Source organism: Varanus komodoensis, unplaced genomic scaffold (assembly GCF_004798865.1).
Source record: "Varanus komodoensis strain SLA01 unplaced genomic scaffold, ASM479886v1 scaffold89, whole genome shotgun sequence".
NCBI classification, from domain to species: Eukaryota; Metazoa; Chordata; class Lepidosauria; order Squamata; family Varanidae; genus Varanus; species Varanus komodoensis.
The window spans coordinates 769,468-796,535 of NW_025336587.1; the positions used below are offsets into that span (position 1 = coordinate 769,468).

Genomic DNA, 27,068 nt, shown 5'->3' on the forward strand with positions numbered 1-27,068 from the left:
CTAATTATATGTTTTATTGCTCATCACAGCACAGACTCCATACCAGCTATGCAAGGGATATAAGTCTTGAAAATAATGCATGCCAAATGTCACATTTTAATTTCTTAAATTATGAAGGTCATTGGGAGGGTACATTAAAGGGATGTGTCATTTTATTTGCATTTATTTTTAAAGCTTTTTGCAGTCTGGCTGGATGGAGGGAAAGTAGGATATAAATTGTTTTATTTATTCTATTTATAGCCTAGCCTTTTCCCTTCAAGGAACCCACATCAGCTTAGATAACCCTCTTCCTGCCCTCCATTTCATCCTGCCTCACCAAGCACTAAAACTGAATCAGGTATTCCCACAAGACAACTAGGAATTTACCTGTGTAGGTACGATCCAAGCAGTTTTGGAGCAGAAATAAGGTGCTGATTCCAGCCAGAGCCGCTGGCTAGATGGGCAAACAATTTGGCAGGCCTGTTGTAGCAGCCACACTTTTGCTCATTAGGTGTGCCCTGGAAAGCAGGGAGACGCGCTCTCCAAAATGGCTCTGCATTGTGCTTCTTTGGCATGGGGGCCTGCTTGTATTTTCCCGCATTCAACCTGCCCGTCCAAACGGCATTATTTCTCTCCTCTCTCCCGCCCTCCCAATTCAGCTTCTGGATCACCACAGAGTGCCAAAGCGCTCCAGCTCCACATCATTAATTCTCCGGGCCTGCATCTTGATGTCTGTCAGATCAATATTTATTCTCAAGCTGGGCTTGTTTTCTGATTGTCACCAGCCACATTCTTGCAGGCTTTTCTCTTTCCACGTTTCTCTCCTCTCTCGTAATTTTGTGCCTGGCTGTGGTTGGCACGAGGTAGGTGCTGGCTTGTTATTTTCCCACCGGCTTCTCTTTTAAACAGACTATCTTTCTTTATGCTGTGGTGTGTGTCATTTTCGTTTTTCTTTCTGCGGAGAACCGGAGTGCCCTACACGCTGATGAGTGTTGCTTTTTAATAAAGAAATCAAAACATGAATAACTCACCCTGAAACCCAAAGGTTCAGTATGTTCAAATGGGATAAGTTGCAGAGAATCACCTGGGTTGGGGCTGTGATGGAAGGCTGTTCAGGAACCGCCGCTGGTGCAGAACATGCTGGCTGTGCTGCTGACAGGTATAGTGATAGCTTTTCACCTGTATTGAAACCACTAGTTCTCAGTAAGTTTCTGAGCTCACTAAAGTCCTGCTTCTGTGTTTGTTCCATGTATTTTAATCTTGCAAATAATCAGTAAATCTGAAAGGATCCTGACATTATGAACCTTATCCTAGAATATGCTATCTTTAAAAAACCTGGCCCCACCCATTTTGGAATTGAATTTGGAATTTACCATTTTGGAATTGAACTTGGCCCTCAGATTTCACAAGGTTCCACACCCCTGCACTGTATTTCCTTTTCTAACCCAGTGCTTGCCAGAGGTTTTGGAGCATGGCTCCCACCAGTGTGCAGTCAGCATGGCCAGTGGTTGGGGATGATATGTGTTGTAATTCAAGATAACGCTTGTGCATGGCTCTGGGGAAGTTTTTGCTATGGTTTTGAGGCTGTAGTCCTTGACTCGCATATCCAGAAGAAAGACCCATTGAAATTGATATGCCTCCTCAGAGAGAAGCACTAGTTAAATTTGCTGCCTGCTGGTAAGCTTTGTTTCTACATGCAGGGATAGTGTGTACCCATGGGAGATCCAAAGGTCCAACCGGCCCTCAGCAGTCCTGATTTGACTGGCTCAGGGAAGCTGAGAGTTGTTGTCTGAGCTATTATGCCTGGAGGGCTCCCCACTGGGGACACGCAGGCTGGACAGAGTGCCACGCGTTGCGTACTTGAGAGACAGCATGGTGTAGTGGTTAAGAGCATGGGTTTGGGCTCAGACGACCTGGGTTCTGGAGCCAACTCAGCAGCTTGGGCCAGTCACAGACTCTTGGCCCAGCCCCCCTCACAGGGCTGTTGTTGTGGGGCTAAGAACGCGAGCAGGAGGAGAAGAATGCTGTAAGTTGCTTTGAGTTCTTCAAAAAAGAAAAAGGTAGGATGTAACTAATACACAAACAAAATAAGCTAGGAAAGGGGGGTCATGCAATGACCTTTTTCTCTCTCCTGAGCTCTATTGATTCTCGGGGGGGGGGGGGGCAAAGTTACCGGGACCTGTTATTTATTGATTCTGCTGCTATCGCTGTTAATTAACATTTGGAAGAACGGAAGGTCTTCATTAAGAGGACAGTGGGCAGATTGCTACATGTAAGTCATGGTCCCAGAATCTTTTTCCCTCCCCTTCCCAACTGGATCCTGCGGATATGTGCCTCTGAGCCAGTGCAAAGTGACTTTCCCCATGCATGTTCCATGGCATCTTTGTTAGTATATAAAGGGTGGAACCTCATGTGTCTTTAGACCGAAAAAGGCCTATAGATCTCAGCATGCACCAGCCAGTGTAAGAAAAAGGCCTACAATTCCCAGCATGCCCCAGCCACCTGACATTTTAAATCTCTGAAGGGACAATTTGCACGTTATGTTTTTATGTGTGTCTTCCTGGCCCTGCAAAACAGCCCTCCTGGATGCCAACCCAGTGAGGAAGGCTGGAAGCAGAAGAAGTGGATGCATCAGTTTCCAAATGCCTTCTGGGTGTTCTGGAGGGCAAATTCCCTCTGCCCCGGGGGGTATGGCCAAAGGTCAGGAATCTTTGGAGTTGTGACCCAGAATGTCTGCAGGGCACTTGGGGCTGACAGCAGTGTGAAAAAGGCTTGTGGTGCAGAACAGAGATTGTTGTCCAGGGAAAGGGCATGTCTGCCTAGCTCAAAATCAGCACATTGTGCTGGAATAATCACAACAATAATGGAAAATTAAAGTCAGGACTTCATCGTGGGCATTTGCATGCAGCGTGCAGTTAATCTGCATCAGCCACATAACTAGGGTCATTGGAAGTGATTGCATAGCAGACCAGATCAGGGGTCCTCCTCTTTCGGTATTGTTACCCACCAGCCTTGAGCAGCACAGATAGTAGCAAGAAGAGATGGAAATGACGGGGCCATCCATCACCTGCCCTTTTGGGGTTTCACCTGGGACACTTGGCAGGAAAAGCAGGCACTCTGCTGCTGAGCTGTGGTCCTTTACCTGGGAATGAAAATATTCTAGTCCTCATGATTCTAAAGGTGTAAGGAGGAGTGTTGGCAGCTGCTCTATAGACTGTCGATTCATCCAACTAAATACCACATACTCTGACTGGCAGTGCCTCCCCAGGACTGCCGGCAAGGGTCTTCTAGCGCTGTTAGTCCCTCAGCTAAATCACTGCTGGTCGATAGCATACTTCCGAGGCCTAACGATGGAAGTTAACGGTGTGGCGTCGTCGAGGGCAAAAGGGCATCTCTCACTGTGCGTGCCAGGGAGCAATAGGACGAAAAACCAGGCCTCCAGATGGCACAGGGAAGCGTGGCCTGTATTGCCAAGATGGCGGCTGGTGTGCATAGCCTGTGGGGAGCCCTCTCCAGCTTGGCTTTCCTCCCGGTTGGCTCCGTGCCGCCTTGCATGACGCATGCCGTTAACTTAAAAGTCTTCCTTCTCCAGCAAGCTGGACTGCCAAGAGGTCATCCGTAGCCACTCGGGAGTCCAGCAGACTTCCACGCAATGGCTGTAATGAGCAGCGCCTCTCTCCTCTGAGGCTGCCCGTCATGCATCCTGTCCTGCAACGCACAAGTGAGAGGTGAGAATCCAAGAGTGTGTTCTTGGTAATGTGCAAGAAAGGGTCTGCGAGGAAAACTCAACAAAGGGTGCACTCCTGGGTATGCTGGAAGTTGTAGGGCCTTTCCCCCTGTCGAAACATCTGTGGGATTGCCCCATGAATACCCCAAGTCCCATGAATCTTGAAGTCATGCGCTGTTTCGTGCTGTTTTGTGCATAGCCGTGTTGGAGCAGCAGCTGCACTGACTCGACCACGTTGCTTTTTCGGTGCGGCTGCTGAGACCAACCTGAGCCGTTCAACCTGCATGAACACACCGCACTGCCGCTCACACTGGAGCCTGAGTGACGAACATTTTCAGGGGCTGGGTCGCAGCAGGGGAAAGCGCACTGCAAGCACAGAAATCCCAATTTTTTATTTAAGCTTTATGTAGAGTATTTTTCATCTGTCTGCTCCAAGACCAGCTGGACATGCATACAAACGATTCTCTCATCTATCCTCTTTGTGCAGCTCAGGTGTGGAGAAGATGGGAAGGCACCTCGCACCCCAGTGCTTGCCTCAGTTCCATCTTTTCCAGCCTGTCCAGAACAAACAAACAAGCAATCCACTGCCTAGATTTGTCAGCGACACGGATCCTACTGGACAAGTGGAGTATTTAAAATACTGCTGAGCATCCTGTGATATCAAATAGCTCAGCCAGGGTTGGAAGGAAGGAGCGTGTCCTAGGCAGCCCTGTTTCCCCAGCCTCCTTTTTCTTGCTTGAATCCTCTCCCCATCTCATTTCTGTGTGCCTTGAAGCATCTTTGCACCCCCCCCTTCAGCTGTTCACCTTCTCCCACAAGCCTGGTGCCGACCCTTAATAAAATCATAAGATATCATATCAAATGATATCAAGGATGGCCAGACAGGTGTCAGAAAGCATCAGTTCTCTGTGTCTCAGCTGTCCCTCAGAAACATCTTTTGTTTGGATATATCAAAATGATGCTCCGGAGGAAGCACTGGGCATATGTCTCTATCTAGAGAGAAAGCCAGAAGCATTTATAAAATTGGAATTGGGCAATATGGGTTTGGTTGCTTCCGTGTTGCAGTTGGATTGCAAATGTGGATTTGTTGCCCCATTCAGCTGTTTAAAAAAATCAGTAGAAATCCTTGCAATAAAAAATACCGGGCAGTGAATTGAGCAAGCTAATATTTCTCTATTTTTAAAAAGATGTACATTTTGACACTTTAGAAGAAAAAATGAAGAAGGTAGTTCTTCCTGCTTCTGCCATACAGCAATTCAAAACTTAATAGCAAGTATGAGAACATGAAAACATAATATAGCCAGTTCACAATGACAGCATTGCAAAGCCAACTCAGGGTGAGGGCAGCCATTCCTGCTCTCCCTCCAAACATGGGAAATGCACCCCTCTTAACAGCACCACCCTCCAAATTGTCACTGACAGAGATGAGCATATTTCGCAGGGGTCAATTTTTTTCAATAAAATTTACCCCTCCCTTTATCCTCACACCTTGTCACTGACCGCTCACCATCTGAAAATGTACCTCTTTTTGTCAGTCCAGTTAGCTGCATCGGGTGGATTATAATGAGAAGATAAGGACATTTTTTCCCTCCTTCCTTCCTTCCTTCCTTCCTTCCTTCCTTCCTTCCTTCCTTCCCTGTGCCTACATCTTTTCCTGATAGTTACAAAACAAAGGTAGAGATGGATAATTGCTTGATTTCTCCAAGCACTTTAAAAATGGAAGGCGTGTGTGTGAGAGTGTGTGTATAAAAATTCAGGTTCCAGTTTTGCTCGGTGCCTTCTCTCTCCAGTCTTGGCATGCTGCCCGCTTTGATCAAAATTGATCAAAAGAATTCTTTAGAACTCCTCGGCCACAGACATGGGTTTCTAAAACCAGAATTGCATTTCATCTCACACCTGAATTGTTTAGGATGTGTCACGTTGAATTCTGTTCTCGTCTCCTTTGGAGCCCATCACAAATGATACCTGAGCTGCTTTTTTATGAAAGAAAAAGATCCCAATTAATAATTGCCATAGTGAAGCCTTAGCAACGGGCTCTCTCTAGTTCAACCCAGAATTGGAACGGTACTGATTTGCTTTCTCATTTTGCTTTTCTAGTTGGCTGCAAAGCTTGTACACGTAAATGCTTTGTCTCTCTAGGCAATGAAAGTTCCCGTCCTCAACTTCAATTACCACCCTTCTCAGCAGAAATGTCCTAGATGGGAACAAGGAACATCAAACCACATAGAAAAACTTTTAACAACAAACATTTGTGAGGTTTACTGCAAATAGAGCAGTTTGGTGACCAAGGCCCACATAGTTGAGATGGTCTCATGGCAGGCAGGATGCACTGTTTCCCTGAGCTACAGCACTTCCTCTAAAAGTAGAATAAGATGCTAGTCCTCAAGATTCTGAATAAAGGGTTGGTTTACATAGGAAAAATTTTTATACAAGTCTTCCATCTACCTGTGCCACTGAATTCCAGTTCTTCCCTGCAGAATGATCAAATATTAATATTAAATAATTATTAACATGTATGGATTACTTATATTTTCAGATGCAGCAGTAGTTCTGAATGTTTTTACCTGCTTTTGCTGGTGTTTCCTACAGATCACAGAACTGGCCTTGCTTGTTTGATTCTTGGCTGCCATCTTTCAATCCATGGACTGAATTCAATTTCTGAGAACCTCTCAGGAGCCATGAATATTTGTAGCTTTTTTTTTTTTTTGCTTATTCTATAGGTTTTATAATTTTTGCTGTATTAAATCTTTTTAATTTTATTGTCCCAATTTTTAGAAGCCACCTTAGAAGGCTCCTTCACTGAAAGGTGGTTTAGAAGTATTTTTAATATACAGGTACATATCTGATGCAGCCTATGCAAATTCTGGCTGGAGCATGCTGGGAGTTGTAGGGGTTTCTTTCTGTCGGACCATGTGTAGAATTCACATCTCATGTAAATGACAGAGCAGTGTCACTGTGGTGTAATTCTGAAGTCTTTTGCCGGATTCACACTTGCTTGGCCTGTCATGTTCAGGGACATCCAGAATTGTGAATTGTCTTAAAATTCATTGCCTGTTTCTGGATGAAAAACTGACTTTTAAAGAGGAATGAAATAAATTCACTAAAGGGAAGAGAAATGTCATTCTCAGGAGATGACTGTTTGTTTCTGTTACTAACTAGACTCTTGGAAGAAGAAGCAGTATCCACACTACTAAGTGTGTAGTCTTTACTCCAAATACCAATTCTTAGCATGTGCACTGTAATCTGTTAGAAGGATCCAGATATGTAGGTGTGAATGGCTTCACATTGTGACTTTGTCAATTATACAAATTTCCTATAAAGTTGTGAGAATCTTGGGTGCTAAACTGGTGTGTTTTGGGTGCAGCCCGTTTGGTTTGACTGGCTAGCCAGGAAGCCTGGGTTGAAGCTTGATTTATTTATTTGATTTATATCCTGTTTTCCCCCCCTTTTTAAAAGAACTCAAAGTAGCTTGCATTATTCTGCTGCTGCTCTCAATTTTATCCCCACAACAACCCTGTGAGGTAGGCTGGGCCACGAGTCTGTGATTGGCCCAGAGTCACCCAGCTGGCTCCATGACTGAGCGGGGACTCGAACCCTGATCTGAGTCCCAGTCCCATGCTCTTATTTATTTATTTAAAACATTTCTGTGCCGCCCCCATCGCAACAAAGCCTTGGGGCGGCTCACAAAGAATACATAAAAGCATACATAAATAATAGTAATATAACAATTTAAAAGAAAAAACATTTAAAAATCCTTGGTACATTCTCGGCTAATTTTAAAATCCTAATTAATTCAGTAATTTAGCAATTAAAATAAGTTTTAAATAAAAAGGTCTTAGCCTGGCTCCGAAAAACAACGATGGCACCAGGCGGACCTCTTAACCGCTGCACCACCCTGGATCACATCAGATTAGATCAGGTGTCCCCAACCCTTTCGGTCCAGGGGACACATCTGGAATTTGGAAGGAGAGCCATGGCTGATGGGAAGGCCATCAGTTTCCAAACCCATATCAAGATGGTGCTGAAGGACAGAATCCTACTTTGAAAAGAAACAAGAAAAGCAGGACAGACAGACGTCTGCTGGGTGCCAAGGAAGGTGAACCTGGGCATATTGGAGCCCATGGGCCCAACCTTGGAGACCCCAGACAAGTTCCCCCCTTCTTTCCTCACTCCACGGGACTCGATCTTGTGTGCGTTTGGCTACAGGTACCCAATGCCTTCTGGGCATGACAGCTTGCTGATGCCGTCACTTCCTGGTGGGAAATAATTTTGAAGCCCCACATGAGTGGGTTTTGCCAGTCACCAGGATCTCTTCCCAGCCACTCACTGCTGGCATCGCCCAGCCATGTGTTCGTGCCCCAGGTCCTCCAAATCTTATGGAGGTATCTCGCACGTGGCTCTGGAGCCTTCCTCCACTCATTCTGGCCAAGACACCTGTTGCGTGACAGCTGAGCCGTTTGGACACATTGGCCATCGCTTTCGACCCTTTCGTTACCTTTTCCCCAAATTCATGGCAGAGTCTCTCTTACTTTAGGCCACAGTCAGAGAGCCAGTGTGTCCCAGTGGTTAGAGTACGGGCCTGGGACCCCGGAGATCCAGGTTTTAGGCCCTCCCATGTGGAAAGCCGTGGCTAATCATGACTTTCAGGAATCGGGGTCAGAATAACTGAGAAGTGAAGTCGGAGGCTGCTACAAAAGCAGGACCTTCTCAGTTGTGGCACCCTGGTGGTGCAGTGAGCTTTCCAGGGGGCTCTTCTGGCTGGCGTTGTGGTGTTCTTGGTGCCAGCATGAAGCCCTTCTTATTTTTTCAGGCATTTTAGTCTTCCAGTTTCTGGTTTTTCAAACTGATGTCTGTATTCTAAATCTCTGTACTGCTGAAAGGTTTTATTTTGGTTTGAAATTTGATTGGACATTGTAGTTTTCTATTTTAAAAGTTTTATGCTATGATTTGTTGTGATGCATTTTATGGTTTTGATCTACGCCACCTGAAGAAAAGTATCAAATAATCAATACAATAAAATTGTACAGGAAGTTGACTTGCTTACATGGATAAAAGAAAGCGAATCCATTATCTATCCATGTAACACTGAAGAATATCTGAGCAGTCTTTTCTATTTCTGGTTAGCTGAGTCAATTTTATTAAAAAATTATATTAAAATAAATACATTAAATTCCAGGTACCACTTTTCTACGCCATTGTTGTTACATTTGGATTAACTGAGGCTTTTCATTGATGTGAGAGCTTAACCAAGCTTTCCCGAATCTGTTTGCCATATCTTTGCTCCCCCCACCCCACTCCCCGCCCCATTTTGCTTGCAATTAAAGGAAGAACCAACTCAATGTCCTTCTCAGCTGTGGTGTTCACTTTTCCCCACAGCATCCAAATATGCCACAGGATGAAGGCACAATAAACACCGCCAATTTCATTAATCTCTGCAAATACGTTCACCAAATACCTTCGCATCTTGGCAGGGTTGCTTTGTTCCTTCTAGTTCCAACATCGACACCAGAGGAATGTCGGGCTGGCCCATGAGCCCTGAATCTTTCATTTGAACCTCAACTCTCTGGGAGACCCCTGCCCAACCCTTTTGCAGGCAAAAGAAATGCACGGGGGCCTTGATGATCCCACTTGCAGCCAGGGCCCCTTCCTTCCTGAAGCCCCCCCCCCCCCCCGAAATCCAGTGCTCTCCTTTCCCCTGTAAATTGGCACGTGCAAATTCATGCATTTGGGGCTTGCTTTTCTATGGGTCTGGTCCTCAGATGTTTTCAGTTCCTAGAACCACCCTGGTTGAGACTATGAATGCTATTTAGTTGTTTGTTTATGATGGATGGATGGATTTGGTTACTGTGCCACTCCTGTTAGTCACAGACCCTCTGGGCAGTGCACAACATAGTAAAGCAACATTTTAACAGCAATTAAAACCAGCACAATTAAATCGGAATATAAAAGGGAAAAAGTGAAAAAATACCTTGTTTGCTTATATAGCTAAGCAGTGCCTCGTGATGTGAGATTTGTGCACAGGTCAGAGATATTAGTGTCAGGAGGGAGCAGCATGTTTAGGGGGCAGCACCCTAAAATGGGGGCAGCAAAACTGGCTCAGTGGGCATCGGATGCTGGTTTCCTGGGCATGTGCAAAGAGGATGGTGGGGTGAGCTGCGCACTCTCCTGCAATACTCTGCTGATTAGTTTAGCTAGTGGGGGGATTTTTACCCTGCTTTTCAGCCTCCGCAGTACCAGAACTATGCGCGAAGGTGCATAATGACTGGGTTTGGGTGACACAGTCGCCCACGTGTGAGCTGTGGGTCAGTGAAGCACGTCGCCCAGGCCAGTGTCTGCAGGCACTGTCCATGGTTCTGAAGACACTGCCAAAGTAGGTGTACCACTCCAGAGCAGCTGTGCTTGTAAAGTTCAAAATTAAAGCTAGAGGGTGTAAGGAGTCCCAGAGTCGTGGGTCCCAGCGATGCTGAGAACCCAGATTTTGTGAACCATGAACAATCCACAGTTCCAAATCCAACAACAGATGGGTTCTCCCATGGGCTTGCTTGTGGCTAACAAGACATGGTTTATTAGCTCCGCTCGGTAAATGCAACATCGTTTTCTGAACTCCATCACTGCCTCAGGCTTACTGTCTCACAGGCGTGACACAAAAGGAAAAGGGATCAGGAGGGAGGAGGGGAAATTACTTCCATCTCAACTCTTTGCTTCCGCGTTCTTATAGGTGTCCTTTCTGGCAGCCGAATGCAAAGCAAGGATCTGGCTGATGCTTGGTGCTCGGCTGGTCTCTTCCCTTGCTGTGCTGTTCATCCCGGGAGGTGGGGGCTGCAGCAGGTCTCCTTGCTGAGGTTGGAACCAAGGTCCCTTCCCCTGAATCGGTGCTCTGGATTTCTTGTCTGAAGCATGGGGCAGTGGGGGGGGGGTGAGGCTCAGTGGGGGCAAAGGTGGGATCGAACAGTACAGTTTTTTGTAGCCATGCATGGTGCAGGTCCTCCCACCACCAATTCTGCCCCCCCCCCCCCGCCTCCAGGAATGTGACTCCTTGGAGACCGATTATATCCAGATGTGAATGAAAGAGGAAGCATCCCAAAAGTGCGACAGACGCAGGAAGCCAGTTCTATATTTAGAAGAATGAGCCAAGACATTTTGAGCTTGCTGTTCTTTTTCGGGACTGTGATAATAAAATTAAAAAGAAAAAGAGGCATATACATAAAGATGAGGAAGGAGTTACTGGGGCTGAAGACTCATCAGCTGGGATATATGGTGCTTTAATAGGGAAATGGTTGGGGGGAGGCAAGAAGGGGCATGGTCGAGTCTTCCTGTGTGGGTGGAGGGCTTACACAGAGCAAGAAAGACCCCCTAGGATGAAATCATTCCCACAGTCATCACTTCGATGGATATCCGTAGCGTAGCAGGGCTCTCAGGCTTGATCTCTCCGGTCCATCAGCATGAGCACGGCTCCATGACAAGCTGGCTCAAGGTGCAGGCCAGGGCTGGGAAAGAGCAAACGGTTCCTCTGCAGGAGGAGGAAGGCAGGACCCCCGGGCAGCTCTGTCCCCTGTGGCTTTGTTCAGCAGCACCGCCTTTGACACCTCGTTCCTTCGGCATCCGGAGCGAGGAGGAGGAGGAGATTGCTGGGTGCGTTGGCCAGCGCCTGTGGGTTCGTTCTGGGCTGGCAGATTTTGCCTTTACTGGCCATGGGTAGTTTCCTCTGCTTGCCCGTGTGCGTATCTGGCAGGAGCTTCTCTGCCTCAACGGACCCCTGGAACGCCTTGGATTTAGCCCTGCTCTGAATACTGTGAGACTGCGAGCCCAGAGGGAAGTGGCAGGTGGAGGAACTGGGATGAAGCCGGACTGGGAGGGGCTGTGCTCACAGAAGGCCACTCTGCCCCAGCTGGGGTAGTGCCATTCCCTGCTGCCCCACAGCTCACCCCATCCAGCCAGGCCCCCTTTGGAGGGGCCAGTTGGGCCACCCAGAGGGGAAGGAGCCATGGACTCCTGGACCCACCTGCCCAGTTGCGTGTTGCGAAATCTGGATGTGACTCGGCACATTCAGAAAAGCACACCTCGTGAAGAAATATTCTGAAAATAGGTGTGTTGGTTGATTTAAAGCAGACAGAAATGAGAAAGAGGATTGCTCTGCGTGTCTGGATGCATGCGCATTGAACTGACACGGGCCAGAAACGGACTGATCTGTCCACCCTCGCTGGCATTCCTTGCTCCACTGGGATTGCTGCATGGTTTGCTTGCTCTCAGCCTGTCACATTATTGATTTTCCGTAGTGCCACTCACAGACGCGTAGAAGACCACCTGTGTCAGAAGAGACAGTTCGATCTTCCTGCACAGATTAAAGCCCATATTTTGGCAGTGGGCAAGGAAAGCAGGCAGCAAAGCGCCTTCCTCAACAGGGTGCCCTCCATGTGCTTTGGGGCTATACTTCCCATCAGCCCTAGCCAGTGGTGAAGAATAATGGGTGTCGTAGTCCAAGAATCTGGAGGATCTCAAGTCAGGGGAAGCAGTAACAAAGAGAAGAATTCGTAATGGAATGAGCGAACTGTAGCTGCACCTGCTTGAGCCACATTTCAGCAGGGCATGAGGACTAGCAGCTTGGGAACAAATTATTTCATGTGGTACTGGGGGGAACTGAGCACAACCAGATGGGTGTGAGTGGCAGTGTTCTGGAATGACGTTGCAGACAGGAAGGGGAACCAAGGAAGATGGTGGGGCTGGGTTGCTGCTGTCGAACTTTTGAAGTCAGAAACATTTCCCAAAATAACCCAGATCACTATCAGTCAGTCACAATCTCTGTTCTGCTTCAAGGAGACCTTGGGATGGGAGTGCTTTCAAGGTTAATACCATCTCTTTGTGGGCTTGCGCTTTGTGCCAGAGGTTGGGTTAGAAGTGATTCTGTAAGACCTTGTGCCAGATTGCTGGGATCAGTTGCCAGACTTTCAGAAGCCCGAAATCGCCTCTGGCAGAGGAGGCTATCCTGTCGGGCTGTGTCTCTGCATGAATACCTGTGCTGGCCTGCCTTCCAGCTTTTGCATCAGGTGTATCTGGAGCATTCAGCCTCTCTCTCTAGGTAGCAGAACAACGTATGCTGGGAGGAGGGTGCCCATTGCAGCCCTCTATGAATCTGTTCCCTCAGCTTTCATCCGCCAGATTGGGTGGGGAAGGAACTTTTTATGTCTCTTAGGAGGTGTTTCCTCTGAAGGCAGAAAAATCTTGCTCTCTCCACACTCTCCTCCTTTCAACAGGAAAGGCTGCCCTGGCAGGTAGCAGGTCTCAGACCGAGATAGGCCGGTGAACCTGATTTGAATAATGCACAGGAACATTAAAAGCCAAGCTGCATCAAATCAACAGCCCGCCTGGTCTAGCTTTCTGTTCCTGCAGTGGCTAACCAGATGCCTTTAAGAAACCCATTAACAGGACAGGAATGCAGTAAGCCCCACCTGCTCATGTTTCTCTTATAAATCTCAGAATAAAAGTTGCAGGGATAAGGTGCCCCACTGGCATGAGCAGGGGAGGCCTACAACTCCTAATTCAGTGGGACTTCTTATCTCTTGCAGCTTTTATTCCAGATTTTATAGGCGCTATTTACAGAGCTGAACTCCATGCCAAAAATAGGTCCAACACTCTGGAACTCCATGGACGGCTGCTGTAAAGCTCAGAATTAAAGCTGCAAGGGATAAGGAGTCCCGTTCACATCAGTGTCTCCCCCGTCCTTGCGGTGCTGTATCGCCCTTTTTTAAGCCTCTCCACGTTGGGTGGTCTTCCCTGCACCATCCTGGGTGGCCTCCTTAGATCTGGCTTTGCATGCAGACTGCCCCAAATCCTGCCCTCACCCTCTCCATCAGAAGAACCTGGGTGGAGGTGAACTCTCCAAAATCTCAGTGCACGAAATCCAGGAACACTCCTTCCAGTTTAAACAGGAGCTTGGTTCTTTGTGGGGACAAGCCGTACCCCATGACCTCCAGTTTCTGCTGGCTCTTCTGAAACCTGGTGCACTGTTTTAATGCAGGGCTCCACGCAGGGTGCCTGCCTCCCTGCCCCCCCCACCCCGCCTGCAGCCCTCCTCAGCTGCTGCCACTGCCTCCACCTGAAGTCCCTTTTTAGCTGAAGGATGAGTCACCAAATTGAAGGTGACGTGTGCTTGTACCTTGCTGGCAGTTCCATCAAGGGCTTTGTGACGTGCGCATTAGGACTGGAGGCAAAGAGCCCCCAAGTTCTCTCCCAGATACTCAGCATGTGGGGAGGGGAGAGAGAGACGCTTCCAAATCTAATGTTTGATTCAGGGGAGACCCAAACTCAAGAAGACTGTGTACATGGAAGCCTTTTCTTTTTCAATTATTCATCACCCAACTTTCCACTCATGGGTACAATGAGGAAAATATAATACAAAGTCATACCCACATGTCAGTAACAAAAACCCTGAAAGACCTCCAGCAGGTAAAGTAGAAATCATGGAGACCAAATTAAAAGAACTCTTGCAAGGTCTTCTCAGTTGTGGCACCGAGATTTGGAGTGGTCTGCCTCTCTCCCTGACTGGCTTTGGAGAATGTGATAACCCACATTCAGAGATTGAGTATGGGTATTGTTGTTGCACTGTGGGTTGTTGTTGAAATATTGGTTACTGTGTTGTCTGAACCCCACCATGCTACCAAGCCAGTTGGTTAACCAAAATCAACCCATGAAGAGAATCCGTGGTTTGTTGTTGGACTTCTTGTTGTGAGGTCTGAGTTGTTCATGGTTGACAAACCATGGTTTGTTGGAGCATCTGGGTTCCGATAACGTAATAACCCTTAGTTTAAAAACCACCCACAGTTCAACCCTCAAAAGGAAGTGATAATGTTGCCCAAACCCAGCCTTTGTTTTATGTTCTTGGGTCCAACACAAACTGGACATCATTAGAAAACTTCAAAATACAGCTGCCAATGACCAGGAGAGTGGAAGGTACCACTCCAAAACCCTTGACTGCTTGAACTGGTTCCCAGTTTGGTTGTGAGATGGCCTGGCCTTCTTAGCCAGATGGTGGAGGGTGGGTTGAGCACTGACCGCTTGCAAAAACCTGCCCAAGGTCTCCATTCTCCTTCAGACCCTCGTCTGTGATGCTGCAGTTGAGTGCCAAGGGCAGGCAGCACCCAGATTTCGGAGTAGCTGCTCTGAGAGTCCCACTGCCTGCATTAGGTCCAGGCAGTCCTACAACCATTCTCTTAACTCATCCTGCATGATTTAGACTTTAACCGCTGGCAGTCTTTGAGTGTTCTTATTAGTAGTATGTAGGTATGGCTTTGTATTCTATTTTTGTCATTGTTTTCCTGTGAGCAGAGAGCTGAGCTATGAATAAGTGAAGTAAAACGGTTTTGGTGTGCACGTCCTTCTTGTGTTTGACCCTCTGTCCCTTTCTTCTATCTCCCAAGTCACATATTAGATTTGTAAGCTGCTCTGGGCAGGGAACTGTCCTTATGAACTTTGGGAAATGTTGTGTGTGCTGACATCTGTATGAGAAGAGATCCTGACTGGGGCTGTGCATCATTCCCTGTTGGGAATCCAAGGTTTTTAGTGACTCTCAAAGAGTTGCCTTCCTTGCCTACCGCAACACCCTGTGGGCAGCCTGGAGGTTGTCCTCTGGCTCTGTCCTGAAGAAGTTCCTCAAAGCCACTTAGATGTTCTCGCACCCAGACTTGTCCCCAGTGCTTCTTGAAGACCCAACCTGACCCGAAAAGGAGAAGATGGAGAGAAGGAATCAGGAATGTTCATTTGTTATACTATTATTCTGCGATGCTACATATCCCATTTCTCACCCAATTTTCTCCCATTCTTAGCCTCACAACAACCCTGCTAGGTAACTTAAGGACATGAGAAGAGCCCTGCTGGATCAAACCAGAAACCTTCCTGTTCCAGCCTTCCTCTGTTCTCACAGTGGCCATAGGAAACCAGAAGCAGGATGGGGGTGCAGCTGCTCCCTCCTGCTCCCCAGTTCACTGTCTCTGACCTTCACAGAGGGACCCTTGCTCTTTTCAGACTGTGCGCAGGAGGAGGAGCAGGAGCATATGCCCTTGGAGGTGTTCCTTCCCTTTGCTAAACTGTGGTCAGAAGCGAGCAGCAACGGTGGTTAAGGGGGCTGATGGGACATTGCAGACCACCTTGCCCCTCCCTGAGAAGTCGCTTGGCACTGCCTCTGTACCAGCAGAGGCTCTGAGACGGTCTTCAAGGGCTGCCCTGCGTCACGAACATTGCAGCAGTCTAGCCTGGAAATTAGCAGTGGGCGCATCGGCTCCCACTCATGCATGTGTGAATGTAGATAGAAGAGGCTGGGGGCAAACTGCTTGTGAATCTTAGGGGTGCAAAGACCAGGACTTCTACAGTGCCTGCCACAATCGCCTAGACCATGGCCGGTCTCAGAGATGCTGCTTTTTAGAGCCCACTAGGACCTTTTCCTTCCCAGTCCAGCTGCCCTGCCATGGTTGCTCCGCTGACGTGTGTGTTCTTCCATCCCTCTCTCCACAGGTGTTAACACCACTCCAGGAGAGCCGTGAACTTTGCTGAACGGGGGCTGACCTGGCTGAGGTTGGAGGCCTCGGAGTGCCGTCAGCATGAATCCCAGCCCTGGCATATGTCTAGTCCTGCCTTTGCTCAGCCTCACCTCCTTTCTGCTGACCGGATGTGCCACCGAAAGTAAGTCCACCAGCTCCTCTCACGCTCTGTTCTTGCTCCTCTATGCCAGTGTCAGATGTGGCTGGCTGCGGGCGGGAGGGCGTCTTCCTCTAAGCGTGACACGTTTCTAATGCCGTCCTCATTGCTTGGGGTCAGAGACTGATGATAAGAAAGCCCTCTGCACGTGATCAAGCCTCTGTTCTCTTAGTCATAGCTGTGCCTGTTCTCCACTCAGAGGTGAACTGGTTGAAAGAGTTGGTGCATTCAGCTGGGAGGCCCTGCACTGGGTGTGGTGGGTGGACAGGACCTCCCAAGTCCTGTCCAAGTCTCACATGCTGCGATTCTCACCTTGCAGCTGGAGACCACCTGCAGGGTCTGGAATTGAGGTGGGTGGCTCTCGGAAGGGCCTTCTTGGTTGTGGCACCCTGGTTGTGCTATGAGCTCCCAAGAAGCCAGCCTCCATTGCATTATTTTTGGGACCAGAGGAAGACCTTTTTATGCTCCCAGTATTTTAACCATTTAACTGTATTTTTAATTTCATATTATTCCATACCACTGCTCTGCTTCTCTGCTGACTCAATTGCAATTGCTACTGTGGTTTTGTTGCTTTAAGTTTATTTTGTGTGCATTTGTTTCTTTTGTTAACATCCCAGGGAGCCTTGGCTAAGAGCAGAATACAAAGGAAAAAAAAATACATAAATGAATTATTGGCTCCCCAGTCTCCGCAAACACTGGGAAACACAGGAATTTTCAACACAAAAGCTAGGTTTTGGGAAGGGTAGCAAAAAATAAAGCAGGAAGGGCAGGCTTGAAGAAGCTTAGCTGTTCTCTATGGTTGCCTGGGGGCAGCAAAAAGTGCCCCAGGCAAACCACTGTTTGTAAACCAGGAAACAGGGTGGTTCTGTCCTCATTCCATTTGTCTTCCTTGCATGTTACTTTCATCTCCTGTGTCTCACGTGGGCTGGGCATCCGGTAGCAGGTACCGGGAAGATGGAAAAATTGAAATCGGTTTAGCAGAAAGTTCAGTTTTATGAGGAAGACTTGGGTGGCAGTGGAAGGGTTAAATCTTCCTTTCCCAAATGGTGGCTCTGCAGACTACAATTCCCAGCATTCCTCAGCCAAGATGCTGGGAGATCACTTCCGACAAAGGTAACAGGTGTAAATGCAGACTGGACTGCAGGTTCTTTGATTGCCTGCCTGTTAAACTTTGTGAATATAACAATGTAATGCAATTTATGTTGCACTCATTCTTTTTGGACATCTGCAGCAGCTGGTGGGCATTTCTGTCACCTAGTGCATTCCCTCGACTCCACTGCAGGGCCTCCCTTGCCTGTGTCCTTGCCAGGAAAACCCCTTGATAACTTCGGCAGGACTGGTGACCCTCTTTGGGGAGGGTCGAGGGCTCAGCTGTCCCAGAATTTTCCACTTCCGGTCCGGGCCTCCTTGTCTTCCCTCACCCATGGTGCACTGTGTTGGACTGGTTGCTCTGCTCTGCTCATTGCCGTCATCTTTTTCCTGCTGCCCGTTGTTCCTTCCAAGGACACCCGAATTAAGCTTACAGAATGTCACCTTGCTTGCATGTTGGATCAAATTAAATCAAGCCACAGTGATGTCATTCTGTGCCCCCCCAACACACACACCTTTCCATCAGTGCTGTTTAAATGAGTCAAATCGGGATAGGAACGGTAGGACACGGCAGAGGCACTTCAGTGGCAAGAAATTGGGGTGGCGACTGCCCCTGGCCAAGGGCACGATCCGACTGCGTTTCGACGGAGCCAAGCCCTACCGTTCCCAGTGTGACTGGCTGGGGTATCCCAGGGTGTTGGGGGCAATTTTCTGTGCAACATTGCAAAGGCTCCCCCACCCCAAGTTTCTCAACAGTTGGTGGGCAGAATTCGTTATGAACAACATACTCTAAAAATGCAAATATGTGTTTTGTAAAATCCAGGTGGCATGCATCCTGTTATGAGGCATTCTGTCCTCTGCACAGTTTCTCCCACAAGCGGCACAAGACTCTTTCAAGATGGGGAGCTTCTGCTCTGGAGAAGGGGGTGCTGGTGGGCCCTTCAAAGACACAGAGCCCCAGGGCACAAGTGGGCATCACTTCTGGACCGGCTTGCACATCTGTTTGTTGTGCTCATTCAGAATTACTTCCCCGAGATCTGTTTAGATCACACAACAGGCAAAATCCAGTGGGCCAGTATCCCATCTGAAGCAGAATAAACTCTTGCATCAACCCATCTCCTTTGACCAAAACCATTTCAAAGCAATAGAACCAATAGAAAAATCCATGCAAAGGCTGTGCAGGCAGGGGGTGTTTCTAAGCTACATTACTGTAAAGGCAGGATATGAATATAATAAAGAAAGAAACTGGAGGTAAGCAGATTTCATGGGTCCTAAGAGATATTCAGGGCACTCAGAAAAACAGATGTACAGTTACATCCTTGAGTCGCGGCCGGACAGAGCCCTTGTCTGGGGAGCTAGGTGCAAATTTAATCCACAGACTGAATTGGATGGAACTTTGGTTATTATACTCTATTTGCAGGGTGGTTAGGAGACCTCCCCCACCACTGTACTCTCCCCGCCCCCCAGTTAATTCCTAGAACAAGCAAGAGGGGTGCTGTTTCTTCCCTCTTCCCACTTCCAGTTTCCCAGAGGAATGGAGGCTGGCTGTGATCCTTCCATCACAGGATGCATCCCTCCAGGTTTTGCTCAACTTCAGCTGTTGCTTTGCTGCTAGTGCTGATAGGAGTTGTGGTCACATCTTTCCTGCCCCTGGTCTTTATTTACCTTTTGATTTCTTTATTAAATTTCTACCTGCCCATTATCCAGAATGGCTCTCTGGGTAGCTTACAAAATATAATAGCAACAACATATGCAATAAACAATAATATTAAACTATACATATAGTTATTAAATTTGTATAAAAGCTGTGCATTAGCACAATGCCTTTTGGGTGGCCATCACAGCAAAAATATAAATAATACATACATGCTGCACAATAAAATAAATGGTGATAAAACACAGGAAAACCCTATGATGAAGCCTCGCAAGTGCGGTTCTGTTTTACCAAAGGCACAGTAACATTTAAATAGAGCAAATATCATGTAAACATCTCTTTAAAATTCTTTAACAATTAAGATATTGGGTGAATAAAGAGGTCTTTGCCTGTTGCTGAAAAGAACAGAGAGAGGGCAGCAGGCAAGCTTCTTTGGGGAACTGGTTCCAGAGTTGGGGTGCCTTTGGTCCATTTTTGAGGGGAAATGAATTTTCTCAGGGATTTGCTCCATGCATTCTCGGGCTAGCAAGGTGGGAATAAGTTGGGACAACCAGAAATGCGTGGGGTTGTTTAAATTCTCCAGACAATGCTACAATGTTTGCACCATCTCTTCCCAGTCTCATATTTTTGCAGATATTCAAACAGGGAAAGTGCTTTTTTCCCAAAAGTGCACATTTTCTCCTCACTAAGGTGTGAAAATGTGTATTTTTCAAACATGCATGTTTAAGAACAGTATTAAACTGGATTTTCTAAACTGGGCATTTTGCAAGGTGCATATTTCTTAATGAGTGTATTTTTAAGAGTGCACATTTTGCAAATGCAAACAGAGGTTTGGGAATTTGTGAATGTTTTCAGAGAGGAAGTGTTCTTGCTTGCATTCATTGTTGCAAGGGAGGTATTTTCTAATAATTTGCAATCCAAAACTAAATTTACCTGCATCTCTTCATGGGAAGTTACCTTTACTCCAAGTCAGTCCATCAGGTCCATAGCTCTGTCCTGGCCCTCTGGAGTCCCAGACAAGAGATGCCTGAATGTAGAACTTTCAACATGCAAAGTGGGCCATTGAGCTACACCTCTTTCACTAAAAGTAAAGCAAGTTTCTAGTTCTGGTGGTTCCACTTTAAAAGGCAACATCAGAAGCTTCCTTATGCAGAGTCTAAACCTTTGGCACTTCCAACCCAGATATACCCTTTCTGCTGTGAGTATTCCCAAGGGTTAAGCAAAGTCTGGTGCAGGAGTTGTAACAGCTGGGGAAGAAGGGCAGTTAAACCTTCAGCAAAGTTTTCCAGGTGGTTCACCAAAACCAAAGAACAACCAAGATAAACAAAAAACAAATCTCCGTCAAGGGAATCTGTGCTGGGCAGCATCCCCATCTGTTTGCAAATGGCTCTTAAAAGTTCTTTTTATTTCACTCTGCATTGAGTTAAACATGCTGAGCTGAATGCTAAATCATGTGGCTACTCGCAGCTTTAAATTACATTTACCATATGCGTTCAGTTTTGTGATTTCAAACAGACTGTTTCTACATTTTTTGTCAGGTTTGTCTTCCCTCGTTAGGTTGGGAGGTGTTCAGAGAGGCCTTTTGCCCTTGAAAATGAGGCTTAGAAATACAAAGAGAAACGAATGACCAGACAAATATGCTTAGAGAAAATGAACATCTAGGACGCATCCCAATCAGCTGCTTGTATTATCCAGGTGAAACAAATCAGGGACAATCAGTAGCAGAGCACCGGCTGATGGCTGGGTTTGCTGCACTGGACCAGCCATTCCTGGCATGGGGAATTGATCCGTGGGGGGTGGGGGGAGGCTGCCCCCACCCCCACCGAGAAGGCCAGCCCCGCTTTATCTGTGAGCTGAAAAATGAGCAACTGCTCCCGATGTTTGCTTCCCGCTTTTCTCCTGCTTCCTGATTCAGAGCTTGCGGGCTGGGACTGTCTCGTAGCTTAATATTTATGCAACACTGAGCAAAATGTAGGCATATTAATTATACTCATTAATAATAATGGATAATAGGCCATTGCCACTGAGCAGTGCAGGGCGTGAAAACAACCCACCCCTGTACAAACAGACAGGCACACTTTTAAACTAACATTGCTTTTGCCGTTGGGCTAGTGCTGGTGAAGGGGGTTGATTTTAAAGATGACTTAAAGATGACAGCAACTCCCCCCCACTCTTGGGCGCTGCCCTGGCATCCAGCAACCACTGCTGGAAACAGGATTGTGGGCTTCTGATCTAGCAAGACCAACTCTTAACATTCCCACAAAATCAGTGAATGTAGCTTTTCAAAGGGCATCCTAAAGGCTCTTCACTTAAGTTGCTCCACTTTCTTGTAGATTAATTTGGGGAGTGGACAGGCTGGGGAGACTGGATCCCCTATTTGCATACATCAACACATGTGCAAAAATAAAATAAAAAATGAATCTGCATTTGAGGGGCAAGGAATCTACCCTAGTTTAAGAGTCTAGAAAGTTCCCCCCCTTTCAATAGTTTCCCCCCAAATCTTTAATTGACTCAAGAGCGTAACATCAAGAAGAGAGGGGGAGAAGGGGGAATGAAATGGCAGGAGCACTTTGAATAATTCATTGTCCTTTGAAGTTGCAAGAGAAATTTCAGCTGCCTTAGGGAGTAATTTCTTCCCGTTCTAAAAGGGTTTTCTCCTCCTTTTAGACTCATCCAGAGGATGAGAAGAGTTTTTGCATTTTCTGCATAATTAATAAGACCACAACTCCTCTCCCCCCATCCTCCCTCTTTCTCTCTCTCCCCCCCCCCGCACCCTGTAAACCTTATAGCAGCTGCCTTCATTCTCCAGACGTTCTGCACTAGAACCCCCATTCTTCCCATCTTTGGGGATGCAGCCCAACACATCTGCAGGGTGCCAGTTTGAGGAAGTGAAGTGATTTTCAATGGACAGAGCAAATGCCCTTTTCTCTCTCCATAAGTGATCTTGAATGGATCATTAGGCTGGTTAAAGGTAAAGGTAAAGGTTTCCCCTTGACCTTAAGTCCAGTCATGCCTGACTCCAGGGGGCGGTGCTCATCTCCATTTCCTGACCAAGGGAGCCGGCGTTTGTCTGCAGACGGTCTCCGTGGTCGTGTGGCCGCATGACTGAACACCGAGGTGCACGGAACGCTGTTACCTGCCCACCGACGTGGCACCTTTTCATCTACCTGCATTTGCAGGCTTTCGAACTGCAAGGTTGGCAGGAGCTGGGGCGGAGCGACGGGGACTCACCCCATTGTGCAGATTCGAACCGGCGACCTTTCGGTCAACCAGCCCAGCAGCACCGCGGTTTAAACCACTGTGCCTGGGGGGGGGGGGGGGTGTTAAACCTATTTGGAGATTTGTCCAAGACCAGAAAACAGATCCATTGAACGATTCAGCCCCAGTACCAACAAAGTCTAAGGCTGATGCATAATTGTGTCACATTTCCATCCCACCATTCTTCCAGCATTGCTTCCCCGCCTTCCGCTCATCCTACAACACCCCTGCGAGGGAGCTCAGGCTCAGAGAGAGAGTGGCTCGCACCACGGCCTTGGGTTCCTGGGTTGCTGTCCCAGCGCACAGCAGTTGTTCTCCCCTGGCCACAGTCACTGCGTTGCTTGGCCTTGGCTCCCCGTGCACTTTCGCAGCAGGCCGTTCCTTCTTCCCCTGGGAGAGACACCGTGGCCTAGTGGGAAGGGCTCCGGATGTGGAGGGGGTGCCGACCCCTCGCTCCTCACAGACTGCTTGGAAGGCTTTTCGGAGTCTGAGGAGGAGGCGAGGGGAAGGGAGGCCCAGGCGCTGCAGCTCCAAGTGAGGCCTGGCAGGCCGAGCGCAAGAGTCGGCTGCTTTGGCTGGAGCAGAAGCATGCGCGGGGCTGGGGGGGGAGCAGACGTGAGACCCGGCTGGGAAGGGACGCGCCGCGGAGCCGGAGGGCCTTTGCCGTTCTGCCATCTTCGCCTCAAGCTGCAGAGGGGAGGTTTCCAGCCGGGATTCAGCTCTTGACATGGGCAGAGGCTTCTCCCTCAACCTTGGCAGGGGGCCATTCAGGCTCCACATGACTTGGTGATCTCTTGGTTCAGTCAAAGGGTTGCCCTCCACAGGATTGCCTGGAGTATGATAACCAGAAGGAGAGAGGGAGGTGTCCAAGGTTCCTGTTCAGTTCCTGTTGAGTGAAAGGATTGGGCGTGAGCTGATGGGAAGGATCTCCTGATTTCCCAGGAAGTGCCTCCCTTGCAAAAAGGCTCGGCTTTCTCCCACAGGGTGCGGTCTAGGCTGGTCGGGCGGCCGTGTTCACACATCCTGCTCTTCCAGATACGGTTTTGGTGGCAGCAGTTGGCTTATTTCACAGACCTCCCACCATTTCCTCTCCTGGATGGCTTAAATGCTCCCCCTCACACCCACTCAGTCCCCACAAAAGCCTGTGCGGTAGACAAGGCTGAGAATCAGGAGCTGGTCCAAACTCACCCTTGGCCAAGTGGGCACTGGCACCCAGGTCCCCCGAGTCTCAGGCCAGCATTCTAACTGCTAGGCCACACTGCTGGACCTGGAGCTGCCTGGATGCGGCAGCCTATATCTGAGGCTTTCCTCCAGGTGAGGCCCGGAGACTGGCCATGGGTGGCCCCTGTCTGTGGAAGGCTCTCTCTGATGAAGCCCACCTGGAACCCACATTACCTTTCCCGTTTCAGGTTAAGAGCACCCTGCTTCTTGATAGCACATTTTTTGAACAGATCGGCAGTTTTAACAGGTCTGCTTCATTCTTACTTTTAATACTGGAAAGGTTTTAGCAGTTTGCACTGCTTAAAAATGGTAGCTACAGGGTAGTTTGTGAATTTCTGAAAACTGCCCAGAGGATTTTGACTTCTGGGTGGCGCAGAAATGAAAACGAAGGGAGCAGCAAGACAGAGAATGGGGGGACCATCTTGCCCTTCTAGAACATTAGAGCAGCAAAAAGCCTCAGCTGAGCCCTGCAGAAGCGGTTGCAGTATTAGCACGGGGCATTTTCCAGCACCCCACACCCACGAAAGGAGGGCCTTTTTATTTCTGTGTGCCACCCGTTCCAGTACACACACCCCTCTCTGAAGAGGTCACAGTCTGGATCATGGGTTCTCAAACTATGGCCCGGGGGCTGGATCCGGCCCGCCATGCCCATTTGGACCTGCCACACACACCCTCGCTTTCGCCCATTTCGCCCCGCACATGGGGAAGCAGCGGTTTGCTCGCTTGGAGAAAACGTGCCTGCCCCCACCTTCCCTCGCCTCGCCCCCTCGCTGGCCCATGCACACAACCAGGCGCTGCCTTTCCGGCCCATGCCTGGCACCGGCAGCTTTCAACTGGCCCCCTGATCAAAAAGTTTGAGGACCCCTGGTCTGATGAAGGTAGACTGCATGAAAGACCCCTTCCATCCGTCCTTCCATCCATCCGTCCTTCCTTCCCTTATGCATTTCGCTGCTTTTTCTTCCCAGCACTTTCCCCAACTTTTTCTCAAAGGGAGTCAAAAGCTGGAGTCAGTAAGAAGAGCACGCTCTGTATGTTTTCTTCCTCTGCAGCCCATAATTATCTTGTCTCTCTCGGCAGAACGAGGTTCTGTTGGTTAGCAGAATGGCTTTGCTCTCTCCATACATGCGTCTGTCCCCACTTTGTCTCCTTCCTGCCACCAACACCAAGATTACTCCTAATGGACTTTTTGTGACAAGAAGGCGACATGGTGGAGGGAGATGGGCCTGACAGCCAAATCATTGTAATTTACTGGTTTTGTTGCTGCTTTTTTCTCCTGCTCAGAAGAAAAATGGGGATGTAAACATCCTTCTTATCACTATATGTATTTGTTTATTTTCTATGTGGCACTGGAAGGAGGGAAGACTGCCCGGCCACACAGAAAAAATCAGTGTTATCACACACAAAAAGCTCCTTGTTGAGTGCACTTCCTAGCATTCTTGTGCACAAATGTGTAGCTGCTGAAAATGCGCAGAGTCAAGCCAGGAGAAAGTTGCCATTGCACAAGGATTGCTTGTAGTGTACAAATGCTCGGTCTCCCTGGGATGGTCCTCTTCAACTCCCATCCTCCTGTCCCTGCAGGCCAAGGAGCATGGGGCTTGAGGCTCAACAACAGCAGGAAGGCCCTTGGTCCAGCCATGGCACCACAGTCTCCCAAGTCAGCACGTGGTTGTGTAGTTGGTGGAGGTGAGGTGTGAGCCCAGCCAACTTGGTTCACATCCAGTTCTAAATGAATCTTGCAGTGTTTCTGCATCCAGTGTACAATACAGGAGCTTTGTTTGAGTCATACTGATCCGCCTTTGTTAAGAGCTGTTTTCTAGTCAGTCCATTCCTGGAATGAAGTGGCACGTACACATTAAAAAAAATAGCAAAACCAAGCAAATTAAAATTACGCTGGCCAAAATTCAGCACAGGCAATCTTACAACAAGAACAAGAAAATGCATGTTCCATACAAGCACAATAATATATGCCAAGTAATACGGTATATAACCATAAGCAATGCAAAATCAAGACAAAACTCGGTACAATAATATAATCCAAATATCAGAATAATATCAGAAATGCATACTATCAAAGCATTGTTGTGAGTTGCAAAGTTGCATCCGACCCATGGCAACCCCATGGACAACACCCCTCCAGGCCTTTCTGTCCTCCACCATCCTCCGGAGTCCACCTAAGCTCACACCGACATCAAAGCATAATGCAATATAATACATAACACAATACGCATTAGCAGCAATAATAAGATACAGGTATATTTTGCCCCACAAATGAAGCCCAATTACCCATCAGAGCTTCCACTGAGAAAGCACAGTCAAGAGGGCGGGGAATGCATGGGAAAGGTTTGGGGTGCAAGCAGGGCAAGATTGGATGCGATTTGAAGATGGACTTCTGGGCGGCAAACTAAATGTGGTGTTGACTGGTTGGTGATTGAGGTGTGTAGCATGGATGTTAAGAGTTGAAGAGGACTGGTTCAGGTTTCCAAGTCCAAGAAGAAGCTGTGGCCATGATCTCCAAGTCCTCTTCCAAATTTGAGCTGTGACCCCCCTCATAATACCAAGTTGTCCTGCACTGACAAATTCAAGCATGGAGTTTCTAGTTCTCATGAGGCACAATCAGAAGGCTTTATAACCAGCAAGAACCCAGGAAGAGTCTAAGCTGCGCTTAGCTTATCTTCCTGACTTTTCCCCTGACCTGTAGATGCCGGATTCAAGTCCAGTGTTTTCCTCTCATTCCAGCCCCATTTCTCAGTCGACTTTTACCCACACAGCACTTTAAGTCTCCTCATCCCACACATTCCTTGGGTCAGCAGAATTTCAGCTGCGGGCGCCGGTCATGATAATGATTTGCAAATGCTGACGGAGCAGGCCAACAATAGAATAGGAAAGCTATTTCACTCTTTGCTTTGAAATACCGAAATTTGTGCTGTTCGCAGTCTCTGGCTAGAGAGTGTCCTTTGTTGCTGGAAGATTTTTATTGTTATTTTCTTAGCCACTGTGGCCGAGCAGCTCCTTTGAGCCCCTTGGTGAATTGTTTACTCAGCCTCAGTACGTGTTGACAGTGCAACCCAGACACAAGTGGGACCATCCCCTGCATTAAAGGGAGGTGTGGCAGTGAGGAAAAAGACCCTCTCTTGGCTGGGCACGTGCCTCCCAGAAGCCTCTGCAGGTTTCAGAGACCCCTTTGCTCCAAACCTGTAAAATCGGGACAAGTTTCATTTTTATTTTACTTAATTTTTTTACCCTCGCCTCTGTTCTTCCTCTGTCACACGAAGTCCAGGTATGGCGATGGGACACCGTTTCACAGCGGTTCCTTCTATCCAAGAGTATCTGGGAATTTTGCATGGTATCTTCAGCACCCCACGCATTCCAGGATTTTCAGGAAGGGGCACGGTATATGTAACCCTGTTTCGTTCTCAGATCTAGCTCAAATGTGGGAAAACACAAACATGTAAC

The 27,068-nt window shown here is 47.9% G+C and overlaps 1 protein-coding gene across 7 annotated transcripts in view; it reads left to right on the plus strand.

Moving 5' to 3' along the window:
- The window catches only part of PTPRS (protein tyrosine phosphatase receptor type S), a 238,009-nt gene that overhangs the window by 52,166 nt on the left and 158,775 nt on the right, over window positions 1-27,068 (plus strand). For all 7 annotated transcript variants that reach the window (XM_044417518.1, XM_044417517.1, XM_044417520.1 and 4 more), the window contains one exon: window positions 16,211-16,378. In XM_044417518.1, coding sequence (XP_044273453.1) covers window positions 16,297-16,378 — 82 coding nt within the window. In that variant the 5' untranslated portion in view covers window positions 16,211-16,296. The remainder of the gene's footprint in view (window positions 1-16,210; window positions 16,379-27,068) is intronic.